The sequence below is a fragment of the Furipterus horrens genome, unplaced genomic scaffold (genome assembly GCF_987537825.1).
Source record: "Furipterus horrens unplaced genomic scaffold, mFurHor1.1.pri manual_scaffold_1, whole genome shotgun sequence".
NCBI lineage: Eukaryota > Metazoa > Chordata > Mammalia > Chiroptera > Furipteridae > Furipterus > Furipterus horrens.
Window position 1 is genome coordinate 20,456,777 of NW_028327171.1, and position 22,927 is coordinate 20,479,703.

Sequence of the window (22,927 nt, forward strand, 5' to 3'; positions counted from 1 at the left end):
ATTTAAGGAAAACATTTCTTTTCCTGGGATAGTAGGGAAGAAAGATAACAAAAACAACAGCACAAGAAGAAGAGCAACGCCTGCCATTTTCTTTTCAAAGGAGATCTTTTGGGGCAGTGAAATTGGGATTACTTTTTTTTTTTTTTTTTTAATTGTTTTGACTTTGGGTGTTCATATTAGAAAGGAGCTTAATATTTGCCACGTCTCTGTGTCATAAGGTAACTAGTATAAAAGAGAACAGGTTTGATACATGTAAAAGGAAAGTATCATTTAATGCCATTTCAAACCCTCAGTGCTTTCTCCCTAATGTATATTTTTATGATTTTAATAGTTGTTTAAAAACCTGGCTCTACATGGCTTAGAAGTATTTCAGATAGCTATTCCATCTCCTCTACTGCTTTTCAAATACTGTTTAGTGGCTCATATAGGTCAGCCTTACTGTTTGCATACTTACTTAATTACGTACTGTTTTATACTTTTAGAGGAGAATTTCATTTTACTTATGTGGAAGGTTTCCACTGATACAATTTGTATTCCCCTAGTAAAAGCTCTGAAGAACATGTGGGCTCTTCTTGCTCAAAAGGTAAACAAACAAAAATAATTATGCTTGAAAACCTCTTCTTCAACAATTAAACTTTAAATCGCTTACTGAGTAAGTAGAGTCCTGTGTTATATTAATTTACTAGATTAAGCGGACTTAACAATCTTAACTAAGAAGAAACTGGAAGACATGGTGTATAATTTTTACATCTCTTGAGTATGCATTGTTGGGGTCCAGTGCATACCCATAGGCAGATGTACAAGAACAACAGCATCCATCTCTCAACTCCATAAAGGGACCATCTTAACTCCTTAAGAAGCCGTATGCAAGGCTTTCTCCTTCACTTACATCTGAGAGCAAACCACAGTGAAGTAGAGCTGGTTGTTTCATCTTATGCCACTTCCCCCAAACCCCAATTTCTCTGGTTTTGGCTTCTATACGTTTATAGTCATTGTCATTGCCAGAAAACCCGGCACTAAATTGCCAGCATGTGTTGTGAATTAAATTTCAAATTTGAATCAGAACACCCGATTTGGGGTCCTGATTCTTCCATTTAATTACCTTAGAGGACTTTGGTGAGTCAGTCACTTAACATGCAAGCCCGACTCTATTTGTTTACAAACGGGCAAGATGATAAAACCATCTCTCAGTGTTGTAACAACTGGCAAATTTCAGATGAAGGAAATTGTACACCAAAATATAAAATATTATTTGCCAGTGTTGAACAATAGTAGAATATGAGTTCTAGGGGAAAAATAAAATTTTCTATTTGGTTCCTCCAAGTAGAAACTTTATATTAAAGAACCAGAGGAACACCTTGCAAATTTTATATATAAATAGAAAAGAAATGTAGCACAAGCCAACTTCTCAAAAGTTAATCTCTTCAAGGATTATTACTTAATGAAGGAGCATAGTTCGTAGTTTTACCTAAAATAAAGAGGTTCTTATTGTAAGAAGATTAAAGCATTATTTAGATCTTTTCCTCCTCATTAAGTTTAACACAAAGGTTTTACTTGAATTTAAATAAAGAGCTATGTTTTAGTTATATATGGAGAACAAGATTTGACTAATTTCTATGTTAAAGCTTTTCCTTATTTTGATAATACATGTGCATACATACATACATATCTACACACATATATGCATTAATGCTTATTTTACATTGTATCTATTCTGGTAACAATTGATTTTATCATATTGTAGTGATTGTATAGGTGCTTAATTTTTTTCATCTTTTTACAATAATTTTACTGCTATAAATTATTACAAATACAAAATAAGAAGTCTTTAAATATCATTGTCTCTAAAGTATTTATTTTATGTATGTGTGTATATATAATGGTGCATTTGGCATTTAAACAATAGGAATATAATAGAAAGTTTTAAGATTGCTTTATGACCGTTCTTTGAATTTAGTATATTTCTTCAGCTATACTAGGAGGATTCTTTTTACAAACTAAGTGGATTTGGCATGCTAACTTGGAGTGAACTGTTGAGCAGGACTAAAACGTAAGTGGTTTGAGGCATGACAAGTATGATTTGGTGAGTAGTATCTTCGAGTGATTTGGAGGGAGTGATGCTGTATTTACTTAAAAATTAATATAACAACTTTACATAAGGTTTTGCAGGTATGTCAGCTTTCTATCTAGTTACTAGAATAGAATCAAAAGACATGTTACTAAATCTCAAACAAGCCACTTTTTCAAGACAGAAGTTAGGTTCTTAGGAAGTTATTGGGTAGAAATGCAATAAATAATTGTTGGTGGGAGTAATATTTTAACTTTAGTTGATTCTGAATGCCAGCATTTAATGGGATTAAGAATAATTTAGAGAGTTTAGGTAAAATGTCCTGGTCTTTATGTTCAATAGGTCTAGGGTAGTTCCCATGAATACATATTTTTAACAGTCGTCCCAGGTGGCTTATTCAGATAGTCTAAGATTCTTTCTGAAGCATAGATAGCCCAGAATAGAAAGTGTTGCTGTTGATAAACTGTTGGCAGTTATTTGAGGTTTTTAGCCAGCTGCCAATGCATTGTAATTTACCTGGGAAAGCTAGTCATTGTTCTTTAAATGCATAGGATGCTGATGGAAACACACAGGACTTGAATCATCATCTCATTAGTCTGGCTCTTTGCATTTCCTTATGTGTTACAGCTTTCCCACAAGGCACGGAGCCTTAAAATAATTAAGAAAGGGGTGTTCTTTTTCTTTATTTAGCGAAGGAGCTAAACCTTAAGGGGCCATGTTAGTTTGTTCATTATGTGTTCAGTATGTTTAGTTTACTCTTTTGGAAAGTACAAAATCCTAAGAATCTCATCTCCTGAGAAATACGATTTTATTTATCCTCTGACAACATGCTAAAATCACATTGACGGATGATAAAAGCATTGTAAATGTCCACATTTTACCAACCCAGTATCTTAAGTCTTTTGAAAATCCATTTTCAAGTACTTCTTTATTCCGTGAACTGTTTTAATAATTGAGAAAGAACTGTTTGAGGAGGGCAAAGAGCGGGGAGAGTGGGACATATGTCCATTGGCAAAAATCATACCAGAGCATATTTCTGTCTTGGTTGTCTTAATTGGAAGTACATGCCACTTCAGGGTCAGAAATGACTGCATGGGGAGCCCTAGCCCTGGGGGAAATTACCGCATGGGAAAATGTGTTGGGGCCTACCTGAGTTCACCAGTTTTATTGTGCCTTAGCTAGTTTGATAACGCCTTGCATTATTTATAGCAGTTGTCAGAAACCTTTTCCTTTAGTCAATTAGTGTCTAAAAAAGGAGGGAGCCGAGCAGGATATTTTCTGACATTAGTAGAAATAATGTGTAAAAAAAGCATTCCCTTAATCATATGATACTGTGGTATAAGAGATTTTCCAAATATAACATGCCCTGCAGACTCTGTTAACTACATATTTTGTTTTTATTAATAAGAATAGTAATTTACATATTGTTTGTTTTGATACTCTGTCACCCCAAACATTTATTCAAACTGTCAGTCCCTGTTGTTTGGCAGATAATTACAAAATATAAATATTGTAATTGTTTTAGCAATGATATGATTTATTTTGAAATAATAGGAGTTGAAGAACTGATTTTACAAATGCTTCCATTGATTAAGTGCCATATAAGGGCTAACAATTCAAAATATTTTGCAAAATACAATGACAAGGCTTTAGTTTTATTTGTAGGAAAAAAGGACATATCTTTTGCCATTCCCATAATAAAAATTTACAATCTAGACTTAGGGATAGTATCTTTTTAAGGTCTTAACAAAGATTTAACAAATATCAAAAACATGTTGTTGGTAGAAGTACATTTTTGTAAACATTTTTTTTGGGAAAAGTTTGTTCTAGTTCCAAGTTAGTATATGCATATACTCTATGTTCTAACTGTTTATATTATTAAAACCACTCAAATGTAAGCATAGTTTGGTACATACAATTGCACACTTTAAAATAATGAAAATTGACGTTAACTTAAGTGACCACTAGTGAAGAAATGGACATATAGTGGGATAATACATAGTTGTTAAAAGTATGTTGATCTATTTCTATTGAAAAAGGAAGGTCATTAACATATTGTGGAGAGCAAGCCTCAAAATGATATGCTTAGTATATTTCCATCACTTCTGTGAAATTATAAACTGTATATGTATATGACTATGTAAATGAATAGAGAAAGGACTAAACACATCATACTAATAATACTTGGGATGAGAGGGATCTGGTTTGGCAGTAGAGAGAAGGGAAATTTATGTGAACTTTCAATAAAAATCCTTCTGTATGGTTTAAATTCAGTTCATAGCAGTGAAAACACATTCATTTAGCTATGTCTAAATCTAAAAAATAAATAAATAAAAGAAAGAAAGAAGGAAAGAACGAGGGAGTAAGGAAGGAAGGAAAGAAAGATGGAAGGAAAATGATATGGCATTAAGTATGTGATTCATATAAATTATTTGCTAGAGATTTCTTTTCATCATTTGACGTTACATTTGACTGTCTTTTCCATTATTATTTTGTAGTATCACTATGTAGGAAATAGCTTTATAATTTATGCCTATACTTAATACGTTAAAAAAGCAGAACCACAGTTAACAGTACAAATTATTAATTCTTTGACTTTGAAATAAGTCAGATTTTTGTGTTCACTGAAGATGTGAAAGTCTAGTTATGAAGGGAGAAAAAAGGCTCAAAATTTAAATAGATAGTATTTGGTTCAAATTTTAATTTTCTCTTGAGCCTTTACACTTCCAATATGAGATCCTTTATTTTCACATTCTTAATCACACTGCATGGTAGGTTTTTATTGTATTTTATTTTGCACCTTGGCATTCTCACGTATGTTTGCAAAATTACTGTGAATGGATGGCCCAGAGATTCCAGTTTTGCATTGTTGTTTGATGCATATGTAATGACTTTTCAGTTCTTAAGTCTGTTAGGTATTCAAGGAAGTAAGAGTTGTGGTAAACAATTTATGTATAGACATGGACACAAATGATCTTTTTATCCAGTTAATCTTATGTTTCCAGACTTGTAGAACCTCTCAGTGCGTTTTCTTTTTGCATAAGTTAAGCCTTATAAAAAATACTGAAGTAGGCACAAACAAAACATGCCCTCTCATTACTACCCTTTAAAAAAAATATTGGAGCTGCCTTTTGAAATTTTATGCTTTTGCAAAATACAACCTGATGTTCTGGGTTATTATATGTTGTAGCAATTGCAATACTGTTAGCATAATTTGTTGTTTTTCAACAGTTCAGTCCTAGTTAAATATGTGAGTTATGTAGAACCTTCCCAAAAGGATACTTAGCCTATGTTGAAGTGAAAATAACAGTTGTCAACGCCTATCTTTGTTTGTAACATATCTTCTTCCTTTAAACCAGGGAAAAACTACTGGGTCTTGACACATTATTAGGGAAAACTGTGAGGATATGTGAATTTGTGCCTTTTTTTTTTTTTTTTTTTTAAACACCCAGGTTAAACTAAGATTCTAGTATTTTATTGTTATTGGAATAAATTCAGTTGACATTGCTATGTTGAGTATCTTTGAGATTTGTTAAAAAAGGTGATCTTTAAGATCAGATATATAAATCAATGGGCATATGCATAGGATTGTAATGTTTAAACTGTGTAACATCTTTGTGTCTTCAGTATTTGTAAACTTTGCCATAGGAGCTGCATTTGTGAAACTGTAGGGATTTTCACTGATTAAATGGAAGGGAGGAAATGTTTATGCCTTGTGCTGTGTCATGGGGAGTCCACTGATTAATTTAATTAGAATGCATTCAAATAATACCATGCAATAGTCACAACTGGTTTCATTTACTATATTCTGAAATAACTACAAACATATTTTTACATTTCTCATAATGATTAGTAATTAAGCAACATATTTTGGGCACTTTTTAGTAGAAATAAGCCAGTAAAAATTCCTGGATTGAAGTCACAATATTAGATTTTAAATCAGACACCTGGAAAGTCCAGATTTATTTGTTATGATCAAGCTTTTAAGCTCAGATACCGCTGATAGTATTGAGGGCTGTTGCCATATTAAAAATTTAGAAATTTTGGAAAGTATGGCTGTTAAGTTGTCTGGTCCTGATAGAGATATGCTTTATATTTTAGCCTGAATTTAAAAATTTCTTCACATGTTGACTTCATAATTTATCTCCATTAATTGAGCATGCCCAAATGGAAAACAGGCATAGGTTAATTCTGGAGATCTTAATAGCCATTGTTGTGAGAGTGGTTTCTGTCTTGGAAGGGAAGTTGGAACAATGGGGCAAAGAGGTACACATGTTGCAAATTTCAGTGATGTATGAGGTCTGTAGTTCTCTCATTAATTAACTACATATTTTTTAATTGTGCAATAATATTATTAGGGAAGCAGAGATGAATTTGCTGCTATTTCTCAAGCAATGAAGATCGTATTTACAAATGTGTTAGGCAGTGATATCACTGATCGCAGTAAGAAACTAGATGATATTGTTCAGAAGGTTGAAAATTAAAACAAAGATTTTGGCCTTTTGTTACTATGCCAGATAATGTAACTCAATTAAGTTAACTTTAGAAGCAAAGTCCATCATTATGGCATTGCCTTGGGAATAACAATATCACAACATATTGCATTCCATTTACATTCACAGTTTTGTTATGAGAACTTCACATTGGTAGATTTGGTTGGGTCCATGTGCCAATTTTTCTGAAAATTGCCACGATGGTGAAATTTGGCTTTCCTACATTTAGCTCTTGAGCACATACCAGCATTATTACTTTTATTGTATTCTGTATTCTGATTATTAAATCATATGGATCAGAAATGACTCCCTAAGGCAAACAAGATAACTTCTTTGTGTAGGAAATAAATACAATGAATAGGTTTAGTGTTTTTTGTAGAACAATGATAAAGTAACATTTGTAGTGTTATTTCATTATACTTTCTTGTAGAATAAGAGGAAAATGTTAAAAGGCTGCCTGTTTGAATGTCATCAACAAAATGCAAATTTTCTTTTGCCAGAATTAAAGCTGATTCTGTCAGAAATTCACAGATAATTTTTTAAATATTTTAAATTTACAGAGCTACATGTGTTTTCAATTATTCTGTGGATAAAAAGATAATATTCCATCAACTTCACAATTAAGGAGGCATAGAAATATGGCTCTGTGTTACAAACTTCATTGCCTCATGCTCTTTTCATTGAGTGGGGTTTGATGCTGATTTCATTCAGTTATATAGGTGACATTGCCAGTGTATTACACTGTGTGTCTGTAGCCCAGGCATTGTAACTTGTAGAAAATACTTGTAAACTAGGATCCACATATACTGAGAAAAAATTCTGTCATGCCACCAATATTGATTGTTGGCTTACTCTAGACCAGACCCCGACTGGGTACAGACTATTTCATGGAGAACTAGCCTGATGAGGGCCCCTGTCGTGGAGCTTATATTTTTTAGGCAAAGGTAGATGATAACCAGAGAGGGAGATAGGACACCATTTGACCTCCTTGATTCTCTTCATCCTCCCCTCAGCCTTCTTCCTCTGGTAACCACCATACTGTTGCCTGTGTCTGTAGGTTCGTTTTGTTTGTTCGTTGCTTTTTGTTTTATATCGCACATATAAATGAAATAATTGTTTTTGTCCCTTTCTGTCTAACTGATTTCACTTAGCGTGATACTGTCAAGATTCATCCGTGTTGTCACAAATGGCAATGTTTCCCTTTTTATGACTGAGTACTATTCCTGTGTGTGTGTGTGTGTGTGTGTGTGTGTGTGTGGAGTTGGCCAAAAATTTCATTTTTTTTTTTTCTCTGTAAGATGGTTGTAGTAGGGCTAAGTAGTCTTTAACTTCATTTGAAACAGTTTTGTTAGATTGGATTGTAACAGCTGTGATATCAGCATGCATTTAATTTTTGTGCAGCCATTTTAATATTGAAGATGGAAGAAAGTAAGGAACATTTCGGCATATTGTGCTTCATTGTTTCAGTAAAGGTAAAAATGCAACTGAAACACAAAGATTTGTGCAGTGCATGGAGAAAGTGCTGTGACCGATCAAATGGGTTAAAAGTGGTTTGCCAGTTTTGTGCTAGAGATTTCTCTGCATTTGGGTGGATGAGTTGAAGCTGATAGCAATCAAATTGAGACATTAATTGAGAACAATCAACATTATACCACATGGGAGATAGCCGACATACTCAAAATATCCAAATAAGTAAAGTTATTGGTGAAATGAAAAAGGTGTCATTTTATTTTATGAAAAAAACTAGACGGACTTTTTGGCCAACCCAGTATATATTCTGAATTTTTTGAGGCGCCTCCATACTGTTTTCCATAGTGACCGCACCAATTTACATTCCCATGACTGGTGTACAAAGGTTCCCTTTTCTCCACATCCTAACGCTTGTTACTTCTTGTCTTATTGATAATAACTATTCTAACAGGTGTGAGGTGATGTCTCATTGTGGATTTGATTTGCATTTCCCTTACAGCTAGTCAAAGTTGATCATCTTTTCATATATCTGTTGGCCATTTGCATTTCTGCTTGGGAGAGGAAGACACTTCTGTGTTCATGTCCTCTGGTTGAATACTTCTGACAGTGTGCTGGAAAAGCTTCTAGGAAGATGTCATTGCAGTGGGGACTGGATGAAGGCCTCCTTAGGTACAAATCTAGTGACGTATAAAAAGTGCCATGAGCCACGGTAATAAATTCATCTTCTAATGATCTTAAAAGCCTTTTACATTTAAAAATTTTGCCTGATAAGAGGAATCGATTCAAAATTGACTTTTTAATCATTGTCTGAGTAGAGGCTTCATGTTTTATTTTGTCTTAAGTATCAATACTTAAGGGACAGTAATCCTTTTCTACTTTGAGTGCAGTTTGGTTTTTGCTTTTGGGATTCTGATGGTTGGCCATAGTGCATCACCTAACCAACACTGCTTTGTTATCCTTTAGCTAGAGACCTCCTGATGATCAGGGAATCAAACCTATCAGAATTTGAAAGGCATGCTTGATCAGACCTTAGATTACTTGAGTTGGTCAACACAACCTTTCTTTTCTTGGTAGCCCTTGTCACGCATAACACCCCGCAGTGTCAGAGCCACAGGCCACAGGGACAGTGGCCCTGCCATTCTAGAGGTTGTGTGTTGAAAAGTTATCTTTTATTTTCTCAGCAGTGTTTCTAAAACCAGTCATTTGCATATCTTTCGTGATTTTTGCCAATATATTTACTTAGTCTTATTCTTTAAATTCTTTTTATTAAGCTGTAGCCTCTTCCTAAGCTACAGTATCTATAGTGACAGGCTTGATGGGCTAATTGTAGCATTCTGGTGCCTCTGTTAAAAGTATGTTATTTTGGTATCGCTTTAAATCGTCCTGGTACTACCAGTAGTGTGCCTGCCCCTTGCTGAGAAACACTGGTCTCAGCTTTTTGTTCTGTGGAGTTGAATACTGCTGAAGACTGCATTAACCCATTCAGACCACAGTTTTTCCCTATGTAATAAAAACAGTTTTGTACTCATTTGGTAACTTAGTGAGTAAAAAAATGGCTTTAGAGTCTCTAGAAATGCTGAGTTGGTTTTGTACTGAAATCTCTTGATAATATTTGGGACAGACCCTGGGCAAAATTGTTCCATGAGCCAACTTAGCAATTACTAGTTTTCAAATACATTTACTGATATATTATCTATAATATTTACTTACTAAATTTATTTGATAACTTATTAAATAAATTACTAAACTAATGCATCGCTAATTATAGGCTTTTTGGCACCAGGGAAGGGGGTGGGAAGTTATGATTTGGGGCAAGGGGCTCCTTCTTGTTCCCTCCATATATACACAGTGAAGTCAGACATCTCTTCCAGTTAGATTAAAATTGTCTTATTAAAAAAAAAGTCCTAAAACAATTACTCAGCTAACTTCCTCAATAGGTAACCTATTTCAAAAAACAAAAGCTGTAAAAAAAAATTCCCTAAAATTTCCAGCTAACTACTCTGGATATCATGGGACCAACCTGCCTATTATTTGGTTCAGAAGAACTGAAACGATTTGTAAACATACATGACTTAAGACATTTAACCTTGCTCATAGAAGTCACCCAGTTCTCCAAAATAGAAGTTCAGTCTCATTCCTTGTACATGTCTGTTATTGAAGTATGTATGTAACCCTTAAGGAGATATTTATATGAATCTGTCCATGGTCAGTTTAATGCTAATGTATTTCAATTACTGTAAGAATAATTATTAGTAATTTCCCACGCTTTTTAAAAAAACTTTATCTTTGAACCTTTTCTTGACTTCCTTTCCTCTATTTTTACATTTTTTCCCTTTTTATTTTCTCCCTTATATCTTGAAGTAAAAAATATATGTGATTTATGATATCACTCAGGGAGAAATTGGTTTTTGGTTGCTGTGGCAGGACATGCTTGGATGTAGAATATCATGTAATGTGGGGAACTGTATAGTTGAGTGTTTGGAATTTGATCAACAGGTAAGAGAGGGCTTGTTGTTAGGCAGGTTTTAAATAGATTGATTCTCACTGCAAAACTATTAAATTCCCTAATTTTTTGTTGTTGTTCAGGGAAGTTTGTAATATAATAGGTTAGAAATTTACTGCAGACACAATTTACCTGCTAGTAAATATTTTTACAGTAGTAATATTTCCTTTAATAATTATTTACAAATGGCACATATTGTAGGGCAGATGTGTTTTCAAGAATTCTCACAATCTGAATGAACATTATCAATACATGTTTCAATATTGTTCTGTAGAACAAAAATCCATTCCTTGTTCAAGTAATGTTTTGGGAATGCGGTATTAATCCAAATCCTATAAAATCTTAATTTACCAATATACTCAGTTGTGAAGATTTTCAGTCTTCTCTGAAATTCTTTTATTCAAGCAGAGAGAAGGATAATCTAATATCAACAATCTACTCAAATCAATTTGAAAAGCGTGATCTAAATTTGTTACACCCCCAGTGCCCTGTGTCAGGGGAGGGAGGGAATGACCAGGTGCAATGAGTATAACAGTGTGTCCACGGTGGGATCTGTTCCGAGCATTCTGTATCCATGTCTGGGTAAGTATAAGTAATTTAATGATAATCCTTGCCTATATATTTTACAATTAAATAGTATTTTCAGCTTATCAATATATGTATAATTCTTCCAATAATAGTTTTTGAAGTAACTAGAATTTCTCTGCTATAGAAATTAAAAATAACCAGAACACCCATTTGCTGTCATTTTAATAATTAAAATATATTTGGTCCTAGAGTGAATTAAGTCTGTAACATGGCTGAAAGGAAAGACAATCAATGCTAGAAATGGATTTTGGAGTTGTATTTTGATAAAACCAGCAACTCATGAAAGTATTTACAATAGGACCATTCTCTTTTCTTACCTTGGGTGGACCTTGTAGATCATGGTGAAATTTTTTCTCAGAGTTGGGGATACATTCTTACATAGTCATAATGTTTATTAGTATCAGTTTTGAATGAAATTTATCAGACATTAAAAAAACTATTATGTTCTAGGTACTGGGTAAAAAAAATGGTGATGAACCCTGTTATCAGGGAGTTCGTAGCTTGGGGTACAAAGGAACCAAGAGATACAAAGTACTGAGAATATTCTGAGATGGAGTAATGTTTATCATAGTTGGCCCAGCCTTATCGAGAAGCTAATGTTTGAATAGCAACTTAAACAAGGAGAAGGGATTTACCAAGTTGAAGCGTAAGGAAGTCTGTGTCAGGCCAAACAAAGGGTTAGCGTGTAACAAGTTCAGGAGCTCGCAGCAGCGTGGCGGATGCCAAGACCCCTTCTAGCTCCTTACAGCTCCTTTGTAAGACAGCGGTTGTCAACCGGTGCACTGCAAGACATTTTAAAACACGCAATACTTATTTAGTCATGAACAGTGACCTCTTTTTCCCTTAGACTGGCAAATGAAAAAAATGACAGCAACCGACACAATAGCCGTCTGGTGTGAAGAAGTTAAAATTATACCTATATTTTTTGGCAAGTCAGCCAAATACATCTTTTAGGGAGCCGCAGGATTTTAGTGATTAGCTTATGTGTGCCAGGAGATGAAAAAGGTTGGGACTCTCTGCTCTAAGGAGGAGGGTGGTAGACTCCAGCACTGGGAGAAACCAAAAGGATACAATGTATCAGTTCAAGACAAGGGGAAAGGTTCAGAAAAGAGGAAGTTATCAGACTGATGGTAGCCAGATGGGAGGGGGTTTGGGGGAGCTGGGTGAAAAAGATGAAGGGATTAAGAAGTACAAATTGGTCCTTACAGAATTGTTACGGAGATGTAAAGTCCAGCAGAGGGAATACATTGTAATTACTATGTATGGTGCCCAGTGAGTACTGGAAACGTCAGGGAGACCACATTGTAAAGTATATGATTGCCTAACCGCTATGCTACACACCTGAAACTAATATAAAATAACATTGATGTCAACTGTATTTGAAAAATAAAATTAAAAAAGAAAAGAAAGAGGGAGTTGTAAATGGTACTAGGACAAGTAGGATTTGGATTTGGCTTTGATGGGAGCGTTGACGGCTGTTGCGGAGCAGTAAAGTCATAGGTGCGGGGGCTGCGGTGATACAGATCCCAAGTGACTGGAACAGGAAGAAGCAGAAACACAGCACGTGTCAATGACACTTTAAACATTTGTCTGGGATCGACAGGTTTCAAGCCTTCGGGAGAGGGGGTCGCCTAGCTAGGTGGGGTTCCCTTGCCCCCGCCAGGCCACCGCCTCCGTTTTGGAGTTACTTCATCCTTTTGAGGGTGATGACAGAACCGAGGGAACGGCAGGGCATTCATATAGAGGGAAAGAAGTCCTGAGAGGGAGTGGGCAAAAGTGGCAGCTTAACTGTGGGCAGGAGACAGGACACCTCCTGGGAGACTGAGAAGATACAGAAAATATAGAGGTGGGTGGCAGGCAAGTGAGGGAGGGTTCATGCCCAAGGGCCACTGTCTGTGACCCATAAGATCACGCTCTGTGGACAGTGACAGGGGCATGGAGGAGGAGGGACTGCAGAGTGCTGAAGTTTTAGAAACGCTTCTGTGTGGTATATGAGAGCGAGCTGTCCAGGGAAGGGTGATTCCTACGCAAGGGGAGGGCCTAAGGGACCGCGGAACATAGAAGCACTGATGGGGGTGTGTGTGTGTTCAAGTATATTATTGCATTCATGTGTTGTGTTCATATATATGTTTACATGGGTGTGTTCCTGTGTGTGTGTGTGTGTGTGTGTGTGTGTGCGCGCGCCCTGGAGATCATTTCAGTCCAGATATAGTAATCGATCATTGGATTTACCCACATTTATGGAGATCCATCTACTTTTCATTACTGTGCTAGGGTTACTGGGACGAGTTAGGTGGTTTCTGCCCCTGGGGACATGAAGTCTGGTGGATGAGACTCATAAGGAAATAGAACACGGGATAGGGGTACAGAGTTGTAATTCCGAGGAGGCGGTGTTAATATATGAATGGGTGGAAATGGAGGAAGTGACATCTTGGAAATTTCTTGGAGAAAATGACCTCTTAGCTGGTTTCTCAAGGAAGTGAATGGTTGCCAGGGAGACATTTCAAGACTCTAGAGGGAAGGACAGAAGAGATTTGTTGACTCATATGTGGCATTTGCTCAAAGCATGAAGTAGCTGAGAAATTCTGAATTGGACTCAAATTCAGGAAGGTGGATGAGTCTTAGTGTTTTTGATGGAGTTGACTTCTTTTTTCTTAATAGAACAAGGACCAGAAAAATTTTGAAAACAAAAATATTTCTTGAGCATTGGTATGTGTTGGTTCTTCTTCTTCTCTGTCAAACATTGTAGTCTTACTTCAGCATTTTCCAAGCCAAGGAAGGATATGGTAGTTAAAAAAAAATAATAATGTTAAGAATGACAGTATTAATCTTAAAATAAGTTTTTTAAAAAATTGCTATTCATGTTTATATACATGTAATATATTTTCATATTATGTATTCTGATTCAGTTATATATTCTATATTATATTCCATATTCTGGTGTCCAAGTTATAGATGTGCCATATGCCAGTTGACCATTTTGGGCTCTTGAAGAAGTGTAATCAATCACTATTTATTATACTGTGTCATTGCCTCTTTGGAGTGTGAAAGTTCCGGAGTTACTAAAGCCTTGTTTACTTAGTTGGTAGCATTCATAAGGAAAAATAACATACTTTTGCTTATGAAACTACTAAGCATTTTCTGAAAGTTTTTCCATCTGATTGAAAGGGAAAGTAAGTTGCTAAAAACAAAGATGCCTTGCTATAAGGAGCAGCCTCGTTGTGCCTAGGTAATGGAGCATTAGGCAGTAGGGGAACCCCCAGCCCCCATCCTCTGGCTTCGCTCGTACCCCTGAAGTGCATCACGCTGCCCACGTCCAATTGCTCACTTAATATTTAATGTTTCTGCGATGGAATCACTTTCTCCCTTGAGGTTGACTTCAGATTTGCCAGGCACACTGACAACACTGCGCTCCTTATTTTCCCCACATGACCTCAGCTTCTGCTTAAAAAATGTTCGAATAAAGGATGCTTTTGTTCATACCTCGCCTGCCTGTGATATATTGACAAAGTGTCTGCCGGCTGAATGGAATAGTTTTACAGTATGAGTGCTGCTTTCAGCGGAGGGGCTGGACTTGGGCTTGAGAAGGAAGTGAATTGGATAGGTCAGGAGAATGTACCATTTGTAAACACCCCTTTCCTTTTTTATTCACGTGTCAGGACAGCAGGAGCAGGCTGTTCAGTGCCCGTCCCTGCGCAGAGCCGGAGGGAAAGCAGCTTGGAAGTCAGCTGCAATTTTTTAAACCTTGCTCCCCCCAGCCCCCCCACCCGTCATGATCTTCAAGTGCTCGGACTTGTTTTAGAAGCTGTTTTGAAACTAACATGGTTTAGTCCACTAACTGCATGTTGGGTAAATTCAAAACCCACATGCTCGTCCTCTTGCAGTGGAATAAGTCACATCTGATGGACATTTTCTGTGCTTATAGCATAGTAATGAACGTCTGACAGGCGCGACCTTTCATAAGACAACCCACACTATTGGCTTTCTGCCCAGAATATTGCTGCAACACTATCTGTGATTGGTTATCTCTCTATCATGCATTGCTTCACAAGGGGAAACGGCCCCTTTTTTTAATAAATCTACGATGGCTGGCTGCAATATGCCTCACTGTAAGTATTGTGTGTGCATGTGTGTGTGTGTGAGTGTGTGTGTGAGAGTCAAGAGAGCGAGAGCGAGAGGGAGCCGGCTGACATGAATGTGACTTAGTCTGGTAGCACATGGCAAGGTTGTGATACTGTGTAGGACATCACTGAAGTGCTACTTAGTAAATCTTAACCTATCTGTTTTTTCTACAGGTTGGTACTAAGAAGTGCCTTTCCTGACGTCTCTGCTGCTTGGAACCGCTTCTAGAGCAGTCTCTGCTTTTGCCTTGCTTGCTGCCAGCTAGACTGTGACGACAGCACATCCACCCTCCACCTCTAGCCCAGACACCCCCATTTCTACTTATAATCAAGAGAAAAGCTCTAAGTATCTGGCATTGCCCTAGGCTGCTTTAGTTTTAAAAGAAAAGTTTGCTGAAAAAGTAAGATATCTTCTGCCAGGAAATCAAGGAGGAAAAAAAAAAATCATTTTCTCGATTTTGCTCTAAACTGCTGCATCTGTCTATGCCAAACTAATCAATACCGATTGCACCACCAAACTCCATTGCAAATTCAGCTGTGAGGAGATTCCCTTTCAGACAACTTTGCTGAGAGCAGCTTGGAAAATCGGTGTCCAGGGCTCTGCCACGTTTTCATGCTTGCATTTTGGGCTCAAAATTGGCACTGGGAAGGGGTTACTGAGAGCACAAGGCTGATTCAAGGCCCTACTTTTAAACATTCATCTACTTAAGATCCTAGTATTTGTCTAAAAACCAAAACCTCTTTGAAGTAACAGTTTCATGCTGTGAATTTCTAGTGGGAGATCTTTTCCTTGATATTGACAACCCAATTTTCCATGTACTTTTAAAGCAGGGAGTGGGGGGTAAAGTATTTTGGAGGGGACATTTTCATCATCATTTTACAGTTTTATCAGCTTTTTTTTTTTTTTTCTTTTTTTTGGTTGTTGCTCTTTTTTTGAGGGGGGGTTGGGTTTGTTGGTTTCACTGAAAATTATAACTACCTGTAAAATCTAAACATGGCTGTTAGTGTCACACCGATTCGGGACACAAAATGGCTAACACTGGAAGTATGTAGAGAGTTCCAAAGGGGGACTTGCTCACGGCCAGACACGGAATGTAAATTTGCACATCCTTCGAAAAGCTGCCAAGTTGAAAATGGACGAGTAATCGCCTGCTTTGATTCATTGAAAGTGAGTAAATATTATATTATTTTAAGGATACACAATAAATGACTAAAGGGGATATGGACATAGAGTTCACTGATTTTGGAATTGTGGATTGCTTTGTTAATAGTTTAGTTACATGGTGTGTTCTTGATGATGTTGGGGTGGGAGACTTTATTGCCTAGCAACAGAATCAAGTTTGGCCAAACTTGTTTGTTATGAATAACTTTATCAGTCCTTTAATGCTGTGATTTTTCTTTTCCAGAGCAGAAAGTGTCAGCGTGCTTTTTAGCTTAGGAAGAAGTCAGTGTCTTTAATAACAAAGTCAGAGCCTATCTCTAGGAATAGGAAATGTAGATACATGTGTATGTTAGCATATACATAGATTATATACAAGGCCATGCAGTAGTGAATCAAGATGATTTGATTTTGCTTGTTTCTAAAGGTGCTGTCCTGTTGTGAAAGAACAGCAGATAAATAAGTCAGCTAAACTTGGATAGACATTTTATATTAATATTTTAACAGTATGAATTTCCTTTTGGTTGTATGAGTGTATTATTTTAAGGCCAGAAGCAATGTATTTTGTGGAAAATATAATTAGAAAATAAGGTTCTGAATTGCTGCTACAGTACCCTACCTGAGCCATAAACTTTGTTGAATGTGAATTTTATAAATAAGTTGAAACTCTTAAGTACTATTATTAATTGAAAATTTTTAGCTTCTTCAGTTCTAATGTGAAGGAACTTAGCTGTTTATTTCCTGTTAGACCCTGATTTTATTTTTTATTTGTAACAGTCTCAGCTAGAAATATTAAAAGTTAGCTTTTGTGGGCACCATAATACTGAAAGATTCACTTCATTATATCTAGACATTCAAAATGCCATTGTATTTCAGTACCAGGTTTGAAAGTGGGTCTTTTAAAAAGATAGCATACATGTTTTTATTTTGACATGCAAGGTCAAGTCTAGAAATGCAAAGATTCCTGGGTACTCTGTCTATTTGATTTAATTCAATTGCCTTTGAACACTCATCTGCCAATATAATTTCCTCTTTGAACCCTTGAGATGGGGCTCTGTCATTTCCACATATATAAAGAAGTAAAGGTCTTATAGATTTATCTTTTGTTTTGCAAAAAAAAAAAAAAAAAGTGCTATAATAATAATAATGCTTCCCTTAATAACATAGGGGTAAATTAACTGAAATAGTTAGCTCATAAGTTAACACACAATTCACTCTGATGTTATAAGTTATCTTAAGAGTTAACTATTTCAGTTCATTGCTTTTTGGTCCAGATTGGGGTGCTCACTTTGTTAAAGTTTTCTCCAAAGACTCAAGGATATTGTCTTCAGAGTAGGATTTAAAAAGAAGGTATTAACACCAACAAACATAATTTATAATATCAGATTATTCTCAAAGTCATAGTCCTAAGGATCAGTTAGCAAAAGTTATAAATTATCATTTCCCCTCCTTTTCTCTGAAGGCATCATTGAAGGGCACAGTGGTTGTACCTTTGTGAATGTGTATTCCTGAATTCACGCTGACTGAATTTAGGTGTAATTAGAAACTGGGACCCATAAAATGAGGGGCAAAGGGCTAATTACAGTTGTTGGTAAACAGCTGTGTCCATCAGCAACCCTGTTTTGACCCAATTACTTGTAAATCCAATTTTTAATGCTACAGACAGTTGATGGTGCACTGATAGCTGCAAAATGAAGGACATTTAACTTGGCTGTGACATTGAGTGGTTTCACCGAAGACTTGCCTCCACAGCATTTGAAAACATTGCGAAACATTAAAATTCAGTTGCTATTTTTCCACCTCAAAATATTTTTTTAGTCGCTGCTCACTTGTGGCCGCAGAACAGTCCCCCTTTGAGTAAAGCAGCAGCGTTGCTTAAAGACATGCTGTGTGGGTAACAAGATTCAACTGCCACCTCAAGGACTCTTTTTTTTTTTCCTTTTTTTTAAATAACAAATAATTAGAAGATTTTAAATTTACTTATGAAATAAACTCATTATAGCAGCTATTCAGTGCAAACTTCGGCCTTATTCTTTGTCTTTCTAAGGGGAACTGAAATTTAATTTATAGTCTGAAACTTGGTAACATATTTTGATTTGAATAAGAGGAAGAAAACAGAAATGTATTATGGTGACACTTCATTCCCAGAACAATAGTTCCTTCAGTGTGCGTGAAATAACTATGTTAAGAATTAACTTTAAAAAAATTTAATATGTAATTAAGTATTCGTGTTTCAAAACCCACGTTTTTTTTTTCATATATATTTCTTACACATGTGATTCTTAATTCAGTCTTTAGAATCCTACCTTTTATATAGTAGTCTTCCTGTGTTCAGTTTTGTGGCTAAAATAAATCAAAAACATATTTTAAAACAGTTAACGTAACTCTGTGACTCATACTTGAAGTTCAGAAATTTGGGAGCGTTATGAGATTTCCATGCCAGTAACTGCGAGATCATTTGTATTGTCTCAGAGAGCAAACGGAAGGAATTTAGAAAACTTGTAATATCCTGATTTCTTTAATAAAATGTGTTCTGTGTACTGCTGCAATCCACAGTGCGGCCTTCGCTGAGTTCTTGAGCCACGAGATGGAGATAGCCTGTGTAATCTACTATTTTTAGCAAGTTAGGAAAGCAAACCAAGCCCTCGGTGAGAGGACCCTGTGAAATGGCTCTACCCTTCAGCTGCACGGCTCAGACTTTGGCCGGGCTCCCAGGTGACTTACGTTCAGAGTAGACTTCTGCTTAGAAGAGAAGAATCTGTTTCATGAAAAACAGAAGTCAGTTCAAAAAAGTATTTATGTAAAAGAAGTCAATTGGCATATTACTAAAGGCAATAGGAAGAAAATTAGCTGATTGTCTTTTAGTTGTATATTGGTGATTTTAAAGTTTAAATAACAAACTTAGATTAAATTTACTACATGAAAACAGAATTCTGTATCACAATAAATGTGTTAAGTAAAATGAGGATGGATGATAATGAGGGATATATATATATGTGTATATATATATATAGTATATTAGAAGTGAAATGGTAATAAGCGCTAAAGCTATAATAATGTGCACTGGTTTATAAATTAAATAATATTTTAAGCACTTAATTTTTCTCACTTAATTTCTTCTAAACTTGCTGTCTTAATATATAAACAATCTAGAAGCATATTAAAATTGATAATTAAATTGCTTGCAAATTATAGATATGAGTGTTTTAGCTGCTTCATAAATTCTGAACATTTGAAAAGGTACATTATTTTATGCTAGAGAGGATTTTTTCTTATGGCTTTTGAGATGACAAAATAGAAAAAAATTAAAAGATTTTAACCCTGCAAGCTGCCATTAGAACATTATATATCAGAAATGATTATCTAGTTAATAATTAATGGCAAGTTACCTATTTTTTTTTTTTTCAGTAGCAATCTCTCAACTAAAATTTAGGTAGTTGTTGATGTAAAGAAGCCTGCAGACTGTATTTTAATGTGATGCCAAGTTATTTGTATTATGAACAAAGCTCTCACGCTGTGATTAACAGAAATAGGCTATTGCTTTTTGATTCTTCTTTTTCAAATGCTATTCATTTTCCTGTTCGCTCGAGTTGAGGAGATATAACCTTTATGTTTATTTATTTTCCAAAAATGTAGCAAAACTCTTATATTTCAAAATTCTAGTCACTTGTTCTCTTATCAAATTAGGCAATTTTGTTTAAGATAATTAAGCATTTATTTCACTATTATACACACTTGTATATAAAGATAGCACAGCCAATCAGATTTATCAGATACATCAGAAATCAGATTCCACTGCAACGTGGCCTAAAATCAAGGACACTGAGGGAACACATTTAAAGTGTAACTGAAGACCTTGAAGAATATATGAAATACAGAAATCAGCTTTTAGAAGACACAAACAAGTAAACATCCAGGTAAAGGAAGAACTAGAAAACTCAAAGTCATTAAGGCAAATCAAGTATCTAGATGCTCACATAGGACTAGTTGGCATAACTAGACATTATGAAGTGGTCCTGAAGGTTTTTACAGTTAAATTTTAGGAGATCCTCCACTGTCAGCACAGTGTATCTTCAGCGTAGTGATTGCCTATTGCGCTGCTCTTTGTAAATCCCCAGAAAAGTCCTTTCATACTCTTTTCAACCGGCTTAACTGGGAATCCTGACGAAACAATATCTACAAGTTTCAGACTAAACATCCAATTTTCAATTACAGCTTTGACCTGATAAGCTTCTAATTGGAATAACTTTTGCCAAGAGTTTTGTTGGTGTTATTGTTTGGTTATCGTTTCCTAATGTCTTATCCAGTGTGGTATTAAAACTCTGACATATTATTATATTATAGATAAGTACATATTCATTTTGTCTTTCAATGATAGGTTGACACAGGACTTCCTTGTTTCTCTGTAATGACTTCAGAGGTGAACTAACTTATAAGGCATAACGTGTAGTAATGTGTATCATGTCAAATTTCCAACTGTATTCTTTAAGCAGAGTTCACAGCTTTGTAAAGAATGCCCTGTGAATGTGCCATGTGATATGACCAATTTTTACATGAACCTTTCTTTAATGAAATTCTCAATCTGTAGCTGCTTTGGTAATAAAACTTGATTCATTTATCTATTTATATTGTTTTTAAAAAAGTATTTATTTATTCCTCAACTGAGAACACTTTTTTCATGCTTTTAGAGAGAGAGGAAGGGAGACAGGAAGGAGAGAGAGAAACAGAGATTGGTTGCCTCCCGTACATGCCTGGATGTGCCAGGATTACAGATAGTACAGTCCAGGACTGGGGATAGAACTCGCAACCTAGGCGTGTGCCCGGACTTGGAATCGAACCTGCAATCTTTCGGTTATGGAACAGCACTCCAACCAACTGAGCCACACTGGCCAGGCCCCTATTTACATTCTTAGGGATTTTTTTTTTTTTTTTTTAAGAAAAATACTTTTTTAATGAATTTAGATTTTTAAACTTTGGGACAGATTTCAAGTCAGGTTTTGAATTATGCTACCTAAGGCACTCATTCTAGAACTAGTTCATTTGTTTTCTTCCAAAAGATTTTGGTACACTGTTTTCTGTTTTGTACTTTTTCTCATTTAAACCTTGTTTCATTCAATTAGTGTGTGTGACAAACTAAAACCAACTTAAACCTAAAGCCATGTGGCACCTACAATGGCGTTCAAACTTTAATTGTAACTCAGACTTCTAAACTTATGCAAAATTCTGATTCCACAAATAGCCTCAAAATAGTTCCATATCCACGGCTGCTGGACATAAGAGACTATGTAGTTTTCTGGTAAATCTTCTAGTCAGGAAGTGAGCGACATACACCCCATTTACTCGTGAGCTGAGAAGTTGGATGTTACCTAGACTCAGCACAGGTACCTCGGCACCTAGTTTGGGAAGCTTTTGCTGTCATTTTCCTCACCAAGGATAAGTAGGATTTCAGTTACAGCATCACTAATCCATTACCTTTCGTGCTGAGCCGTGTCTCTCTCTGCCTTCCCACAGACTTAGACAAAGCTGATTATTTTCTTACAAAGAGATCCTATTGAGGAAAGTTTGAGTATTTTTTCCTCTTTTTTTAAATTTCTTTTTTTATTGTTGTTCTGTTCCAGTTGTCCCATTTTTCCCCCTTTTGTTCCACCCTACCCTCCCACAATCAGTCCCCACCCTGCTGTCCATGTCCATGGGTCATTTATACTTGTTCCTTGACTAGACCCTTCCCCCTCCTCCATCCCCTCTGGTCACTGTCAGTCTGTTCCTTGTTTCCATGCCTCTGGTGATACTTTTTTTTTAACTTTAGCAGAAACACATTCCATGCTTTTAGATAGAGGAGCAATGTTCTATGTTAACACGTCAAAAATTTTAACAGTCAGTAGAAATGGATAACTAAACAGGTAGATTTTGATTTAGCATCAACATAGTTAATTATATATAGAAACTTTAGTCAAAACAACTGAAAACTAAGCAAACTTAGTTGTTTGAATAATAATAGATTATTAGAATAGTGATTTCCCCATGAATTTCACTGTACTCAAGAGTAATTGTAGTAAGAGCTTCTTGTTCCAATATTCATTTATAATGAACAGAGTTCTTCAATCTAATACTACATTTCTTACACAAATAACATCAAATGCACATCACCTACAGCATTATTCATATCCTCTGGCACATTTTTGGAAGATTTTCACTTTAAGATAAAGTTTTATTTGTTAGAGATAAAACTTTCAGTCTCTTTCAAAACACAAGTCTTTATAATATGGGATAGTTACAACCCTCGCACATTGTAATTTGATTGGAAGGCTGTCTCCTGGATACCTTTTGGCCTGGTCATCTGACCCCTGGTCATCTTCTTGTGTTTTATCTCTGAGTTCTTTCCAGCTTCCTCATCGGTCACCTTCCTGACTGTTGGTTCTGATCCCTCTTTATAATTTTCTTATGAGTAACACAGAAGTGATTTAGACATTTTGTCTTCAAGGAATTACATTCACCATCGATTAACAGAGACACCCCCCAACTCCT

The 22,927-nt window shown here is 35.7% G+C and overlaps 1 protein-coding gene across 5 annotated transcripts in view; it reads left to right on the forward strand.

The window, feature by feature from the left end:
• The window catches only part of MBNL1 (muscleblind like splicing regulator 1), a 168,628-nt gene that overhangs the window by 14,084 nt on the left and 131,617 nt on the right, over positions 1-22,927 (forward strand). For 4 of the 5 annotated variants that reach the window (XM_090272885.1, XM_090272911.1, XM_090272931.1 and 1 more), the window contains exon 2: positions 15,418-16,411. In XM_090272885.1, the coding sequence (XP_090129011.1) occupies positions 16,238-16,411 (174 nt within the window). In that variant the 5' untranslated portion in view covers positions 15,418-16,237. Of the gene's footprint in view, positions 1-14,945; positions 15,232-15,417; positions 16,412-22,927 lie in introns of those variants that run through there. The other variant, XM_090272894.1, reaches the window with a different exon arrangement.